This window comes from Cyprinodon variegatus, unplaced genomic scaffold (genome assembly GCF_000732505.1).
Source record: "Cyprinodon variegatus isolate N-32 unplaced genomic scaffold, C_variegatus-1.0 Scaffold2298, whole genome shotgun sequence".
Taxonomy (NCBI): Eukaryota; Metazoa; Chordata; class Actinopteri; order Cyprinodontiformes; family Cyprinodontidae; genus Cyprinodon; species Cyprinodon variegatus.
In genome coordinates, this window is record NW_015152751.1 from 18,313 (window position 1) to 26,147 (window position 7,835).

At 36.8% G+C, this 7,835-nt stretch overlaps 1 protein-coding gene across 1 annotated transcript; it reads left to right on the plus strand.

Annotated features, from left to right (window-relative positions):
- Nucleotides 1–586: 586 nt before the first annotated feature.
- LOC107080761 (gastrula zinc finger protein XlCGF8.2DB-like) lies at nt 587–1,685 on the plus strand. The gene has a single exon (XM_015368965.1). It carries the CDS (start codon nt 627–629, stop codon nt 1,683–1,685), a length of 1,059 nt encoding a protein of 352 aa, XP_015224451.1. The 5' UTR covers nt 587–626.
- The last annotated feature ends 6,150 nt before the right edge of the window (nt 1,686–7,835 follow it).

Consider the following 7,835-nt stretch of genomic DNA (forward strand, 5'->3'; position numbering starts at 1 on the left):
AAGAGCTGGATAGAACCAGAATGGAATGGAGCTCTGGCTTTCTGGGGCGCTCCTTCCTGTTCTTTTGGCCTTCTGTGATGTACTAATCTATGTGTTTTCCCTCATTTGAGGGTTATCAGAAGAGTTGCAGTGGGCCTGGTGCCGATCTCCAGCAGTCTCTGGGCAAAACCTGAACAGTCCATCCTAAAAAAATAATCTAAGAAGAAGTTTCAACATTTCTTTAATGGTTAAGATCTGTAGATCATCTGTTCAGATTAGGCCTGGGCTCTGAACTGAATATATACCGTTACCATAATTTAAAAGGAAAATTGGTGATAATTTCCAGAGTCAGTAAAAATTGTTAGAAGACTTTTACATTTCATACAAAGTGTTATGTAATGCGATGTGGTCAATAAGTAAATAAAAAATAGATTAGCTGAATTACCTGCCTGACATTATTTTCACATTTTCGTTGTTCCTGTGCATCCTGGGAAATGTCATTCCTAGGAGTGTATATGTAGTTAGATTGACACAAGGATGATTCACCTACAATAGAAAGCCTTTCTGCTGTGTTTGTCTTTCCAGACCGTCTACAGGAAAGAGAAGAGCAGCAGAAGCCAGAACATCCCTGGACAAAAGAGGAAACCATGGAGCTCCCCATAAGTGAGCATGAAGACCAGCTTGTTCTGAAGCAAGATACTGAAGATACAGGAGAGAAACCTTTCCCATGTTTGACATGTGGAGAAAACTTTCTAAAAAAAGAATATTTAATGGTTCACATGAGAACACACACAGGTCAGAAGATGTTTAAATGTGTGTTCTGTGAAAAAAGCTTTTCTTATAAATCTAATCTTAATAGACACATCGGAATTCACAAAGGAGAGAAGCCGTTCTCTTGTATGGCTTGTGGAAAACATTTTAACCAAAAGCGTACTTTGACTGACCACATAATAACTCATACAGGTGAAAAACCTTTTAATTGTCTGTCCTGTGGAAAAAGCTTTTCTCAGAAATCTCTTCTTGACGCACACGTCCGAATTCACACAGGTGAGAACCCGTTTTCCTGTAAAGTTTGTAGCAAAAGTTTTTTTGTAAAAAGGAGTTTGACTTTACATCTGAGAACTCATACAGCTGAAAAGCTTTTTAAATGTGTATCCTGTGGGAAACGCTTCACTCAGAAATATAATCTTGATAGACACATCATAATTCACACTGGTGAGAAGCCTTTTTCCTGTAACAGTTGTAACAAAAATTTTCCTAAAAAAAGTAGTTTGACTAGTCACATGAGAATTCACACAGGTGAGAAGCCATTCTCTTGTACAGTTTGTGGCAAAAGTTTTAATCAAAAAGGTATTTTGACTGACCACATAGTAACTCATACAGGTGAAAAGATTTATAAATGTCTGCCCTGTGGAAAAAGCTTCAGCCTTAGATCCGCTTTTGATAGACACATCAGAATTCACACAGGTGAAAGGCCGTTCTCTTGTATGGTTTGTGGTAAAAGTTTTAATCGAAAGGGTACTTTGACTAACCACATATTAACTCATACAGGTGAAAAGCCTTTTAAATGTCTCTCCTGTGGAAAATGCTTCACTAAAAAGTCTTGCCTTAAAAGACACATCCAAATTCACACAGATGAGAAGCCTTTAAATGTCTGCGCTGAGGAAAAAGCTTCACCTCAAAGTTTGATCTTGATAATCACATAAGAACTCGAACATTTGAAAAGCATTTTGTGTTTCTCCTTTGGAAAAAGCTTTGCTGGTGCATAAGAATTTACACAGGTAAGAAGTTGTTTTGAATGATTTGTGCCAAAAGTTTGAGTAGTTGGATGACTTATATTAATGCATGATTGTGATGGCCAAACCCATGGCCACATCTTAAGTCTGCACTATGCATTCACTTTTATTTATTTAATCCAAAAACATACTTTAGTTTGCAATAAACTTTATTCTTAGTTCAAATGCAGGTGTTCTATTTGTTAGCGCGCACATTTAGTTCACTGTTATTGTTTGCAGTCATTCATATTTCTTTCTGTTTTTGTCACTAATGTTTCTTACCTGTTGTGCCTAGACGTTTGGCCAGACAAAAGATGGCAGCCAGGGTTCAGATCTGCAAAATGCAGGAGGGGAAATTGGACTGTTCCATTAGGTGTTGCTTAAGGGGGGAATTTGAATTTTCCTTTTCTAATTTTTTTAATCTTTCACTTAAGATTTGTTTTAATTTTTCTAAGATATAGATTTGTTGTTTTTTTTTGCCAAACCTAACTGTAATGCCAATGTTTGTCATTTGTGGTTGTTTAGTTTGAATTACCTCTATTGTGTTAATGGTCTGATCAGCCAGTGTATATGTACCCTTATGTGTCATTTCTTTGTTAGGTCAGTTATGTTTGTTATGCAGCCAGTTAGTTTGGGCACAGTTTGCTTGAGTAAAATTTTCTCTTTTTGGTTGGCCTCTTTTATAACTTGAACCCATGTATTTTTTTGTAAGTTTCTTTTTTGGGTTAAAAATAAAGAAAAACTATTTTTGGATTAATTCCTGTGACTCTTAATGCTTTTCATCTCGGTCCCTCACAATGATGTGGAATGATTTATATAAAAAAGATTTAATGTTTCAGGTAAGAAGTCACAGCTGTTAGACGCCCCAGGAATGAACAGTAGAGGCGTTTTCCACGTTTGACTCACAATAAATGTCCATGTAGAAACTCCTTCACCTCATTACATGAGAATCTCTCAGCTTAAAGACCTTCTTCAGGCTGAGTTAAATATTTAGGTGCCGGGTGAATATGGTGATATGAGTTAATTATTTTGGGCCTGGTTAAATTAGATTTAAATTGCCAAAAAAAAGAAAATTGCCCTAATAACAACAACAAAATGTTTACATTCATAATTTCTTACTTTTTCTGTAATGAAGGGAATAAACATCTTGGGTACAAGATTGGGTTCCATTTCACAAATCAAGTTTACTGAAAAACCCAGTTTTTCTGTACCTGATATCACGGAAACTCTGAGTTTTCTGTTCACAAAGAGTTTCCTCATTCTCTTGTTTCCGTAACTATAGTAACATTGTGCCCAGAGCTAACCTGGTCGGAAGAAGGTTTTCCTCAGTGAACTCTGTGTCCTGTCTATACCCACCTTGAAGCCAAACACGTTTTATTTCCTGATTTTCTCAGGAGATTTTTGTCATAGTTTTGTGCAACCAATAAAAAAATATTCTTCACTAGGTCCATTAGACACATTTAGGCTTTAAAATAAAACATTGCATGTCCTTTTGATAAGGATCTTATTAAAGAATGAACTGCATTAATTCACAGAGAATAGAATATTTACAGGGAGAGGTTTCTCAGACTGCGTATAGATGTACGTTGTATTCAGAAAGTTATCTTAATGAGCGCTACCGTTTCACCTCACAATCCATTCCATACATCCACGACCTTATTCGTCCTCACATCTGCAGCATTGCAGATTACTTTAACAGATATTTAACAGCCCTTTATATTGGTGAGAGAACATTGATGTGTGATAACAGCATTATAGAAAACAAGTCAAATAGCACCAGTCCCCTAGAATGGCTTGCATTACATCCCAGCGTGGAATTAATGTGATAAAAATCTGCTCAGTTGACAGAATAAACTGTTTAGTTTATTTAATATGGGCAAACAAACAAAAGCATTTTTTTATTTTTTTACAATACATGAGTCAATGCTGAAAGTATTTTCAGATTACATATAGTTTAAATTGGTTACATAGATTCTGCAGGATAAAAAGGCATTAGTTTAGGGTTGGTATTAGTATTCATTCATTGATTACATACTGAAATACTTTCTACTTTTTTGTTGCTGCATTAAAATCTCTAGTTCCAGTGGTTAAACAGGCCCTTCATGTTGCCTGTTCTCATGGTGGCTTTTAATAATTGCTCATACATGCACATACTCAGTTCTGGGTGGATCTACTTAGTTGATTAAACGAGGCACAGCTGTTGAGGAACCAACAACTGGGTTTCCAACCTTAAGCTAGATCAATTCAGAATCGAGGATTTAAGTCTGGCTTTGTGAAACAGGCCTCAGTTGTAGGAAGTTTGCTGTCCATACGACGATCAAGCGGGACGTTTTAGATGTTTAGATTGAAATCATTTAGAGTGGACATCTACCGTGTCATTTTGGAAGGGCGTGAGACAAGTTTTTCTGAATGAATTTATTCTTGAAATTGAAAATTTGGAAACCAATTATTGTTATAAGATTGCATCATAATTGCATCTCAGCTATCGGTGCTTTTCTGGCCCAGTGTTAGAGCTATGGTGAATAGATATTAGAATGAAGTAGATCATCTATAGAGGAGTCTCAGAGGAAGATTTGGGACATATAGAAGTGTGTGTCAGTCTCAGAGTTAGTCAGCTACAAGCTAATTAATGTTGCAAAGTAGCTCCAGCCACCTTGAAAGGGGGTGCTGGGATTATGGGGTTAAACTACGGGACATCAAAGAACTCAGTTTAGAGGCTGGAGTCTGTAGTTCAGGTAAATTGAAGTCCTAAAATGATGAAACATGTTTGTTTAAAAAGATAAACTAGATTGATGATGTTGCTGTTATTTTTACTGATCAGTTTGAACCTGCTTTAACTCTGTAAAAAGCCTTTGTCTTAATAATGTATTAAAGAAATCTGACTCCTCTAGAAGTGTGAAGTTTCTGCTTTTTAAAGATTTTTTGAAAGTATAATTTTCCTTTGAACTAATTCTAATAGTTTTGTTCTTGATTCTGTAGATGTTCTATTTACCTGCTATGATTGAAAGTAACTATCACCTATTTTATACAACTGATTTTATGGATTATATTCTGCTGTGGATGTTTTTAATTATTCTAATCACTTCTAAATTGATGAATGAGCAGCAATAAAAACCTCATGGATTGTAAAAATGTGTTTCTTTATATGGTTTCATATAAATCACAATCTTAATAGAACTTAATATATCTGGTCTACTGTCTGACTGATAATTTTGCAAACGAACTAATGATGAACTAGAATCTGAGCAAACAATAGATTTTAATGGTCTTACCTCTTCCACCCATTGAACTGCTAAAAGCAAAGCGAGAATTTCTCCTGTATCCACTGAAGCTCCATCACTAATCCTTCCTTTGAAACTTTGGTATAATAAATGCTATCCCTATTAGCCATATTTTTATTCATCTGTATATATTTGTATATAGTTTTAATATTCATTGAAGTGTTCTTGTATGTAGATTTGGTTTAATCCAAGTTTCCTGAATACATATAATATTTAGATCTTCTTTAAATTCTCTAACAAATCCTTTAAACTCTTGTCCATTGCAATAAGGCTTTTAGCTTTCCATTGTAAAATGTTCAGGTTTTGTCTTCCTGTCCTCCTGTCTTTCCTTCTGCCCCTAATCTCTTATTTATGTGTTCCCAGGATATGTCCTTTATACCAAAAAACCTCTCCGCCCCTTTCACTATTATTTCGATTTTTTTCAGTTTTTTGCTTAAAGCCCGGCGTACATTGTGCGATTTTCGGGGCAATTTTCCGGTTGTGCGAGAATCTTTCGGGCGGCACGACTTTCAGCCTGATCATACGTTGTGTAGTGTACAGGGAGTTACGAGCGGCAATCAGCCTCTCACGACTACCTCCCGATCAGGAATCATGAGGTCGGGAGAAAATCAAACATGTAAACCCAGAAGCATGGCAGGGATGCAATGAGTGAAATGCAGCTCTGTCTGTAAAATAGACAGACCGCAGCAGCCACGCCGGCTCAGCCACGTCCTTTTTCCAAATACGTCATCGCTCTTTCTTTCTAGGACCTGCAGCACAAAATTGCACAAATTGCCAAGGCAGCGCGGTTCACTATTGTGAGCTTAATATTCCTCTTCTCTTTGTTTAGCTTCAGGATAGAGAGCTACAGAGCAGCTCCATCTCACTGCGTAGCTCAGTCCAACGTGGTTTTTAGTCGTACAGTGTGAGCAGGTAGATCGTATCAGAGCGTCGGGCCGAACATAAATCGTGAGTTGTGAGCTCACACTGTACGACTAAACCCTGTACGACTAAACCCTGCATTTAGTTGTACAGTGTGAGCAGCAGATGCGTGCAACGATTAAAAAAAATTGCACAGTGTACGACCAGCTTAACTTGATCTGTACATTTACATAATCTTTCAACTGTTATCACATTTTCCACTCTGTCTTTGTTCTGGTGTTGGATTTGGCTGAACCTTCCTTATCATCACTTCTTTTGGCTTCACTCTTTTAGCGGCTTCTGCATAACTTATTTTATTAGTGACTTTAACCTCTTCGATTTCCATTGCTTTTCTTCTGACCTCACATCTTCCATAGGTCACTCTATGTTGCCCTCCACAACTCCAACTAGTTTCCTTCCCATTGTTACATTCATCATAGCTATGCTCTCCTCCACACTTTGGACATCTCTGTTTTCCCCTACATGCTGCTGCGATGTGTCCATATCTCTGGCATTTAGAACACCTGAGAGGAGGAGGGATATATGGCCCTAAAAGAAAACAAAAAAAACCAAACTTTACCCTTTCAGGAAGAACATTTGTTTGAAACTCCAACATTACCAAGAGACTTTCCACTCTTTCACCTGCCACTGTTCTCATCAATCTTTTGATTTTGCTCACTTCACCACCATAAATACCGTGTCTAAACCTCCTCCACTGGGATACTTGTAATCACCCCTCTAACCATGGGCGTAGGTTTGCATAGGGACCATAGGGACATGTCCCTACCAAAATTTTGGACTGACCTACTTGTCCCTACCAACAATTAGATGTGAAGAACATGTTTATAGTTTACAATACAGCAGTAGAGGACTTTTGTATGGAGAATGCTGACAGACGCAAACATTTTTTATCTAAAATGCAAAATGTTCATAACTTTTTTTACAATTTTGGTATAATTCCTGCTCTAAGTGGGTCACACTGTGAGCTAAAGACATGTTTTAGGGTCTCTATACTTCAGTTAACGATTAATCGATTACTAAATTTGTTGACATTATTTCAATAATCGATTAATCTGATGAATTCTCATTATGAGTTCGTAACCCTAAAATATAAAACAGCAAGCAACGTAGTTAGAGACATGAATAAGTGATGATTGCACTGTTTTTCCCAGTTTTACGTCCGTCCGCGGATCTGCTTTTTTTTTTCTGTCTGCCAGCGCATGCGCACTGATGTGGTGTTTTGAGGAAAAACGTCCAAAATGTACGAAACAGTGTGCATAACTTTTCGTACGATTTCATAAGAACTGATAATGAGAATATGTTGATTTAGACTATATTTGGTTAAATAGGCACAGATTTACTTACTGTCTTAGTTGCTGGTAATTTGGAGTGGAAAATAGTCCTAATTCTACATTCATTAGAGCCGGTGATGCTTCAAACATTGAAAAACAGCATCTAGTGTTTGTAGTGCTTGAAGAATTTGTATAAGTGTAGCAAGAAATGCTGCTTTTCTCTATGATATATGATAGACACCCTGATTTTCACGTCAAGCATAAAAAAACGAGCATGCATATTTTGCATAGGACCAATGACATCAGACCGATAGTGTCCCTACCAAAGTTGAAATCAAACCTACGCCCCTGCCTCTAACTACTTTATCCTCTCCCTAAATCTTTACCTGAATAATATTTTGTTTTACAAATACTCTGGCTGCTCATCACTTTGTTTTTCTGTTCTTCATTTCTGACTGTAACCAACAGTTTTTCATCTCTAAGGATTTTAGCAAATGCCAGCTCTCCAAAATTCTTAAATTAGCACAAAATTTAAATGTTCTAATTCTTTGAGAAATCTAACATATCAAGGTGACTAAATCTAAAGTAGCTTAATGATGTGACTTGTA

What these genes read in the sequence shown, in the direction of transcription:
- LOC107080761 (XM_015368965.1), top strand. Translation starts at nt 627, where the DNA reads ATGGAGCTCCCCATAAGTGAGCATGAAGACCAGCTTGTTCTGAAGCAA.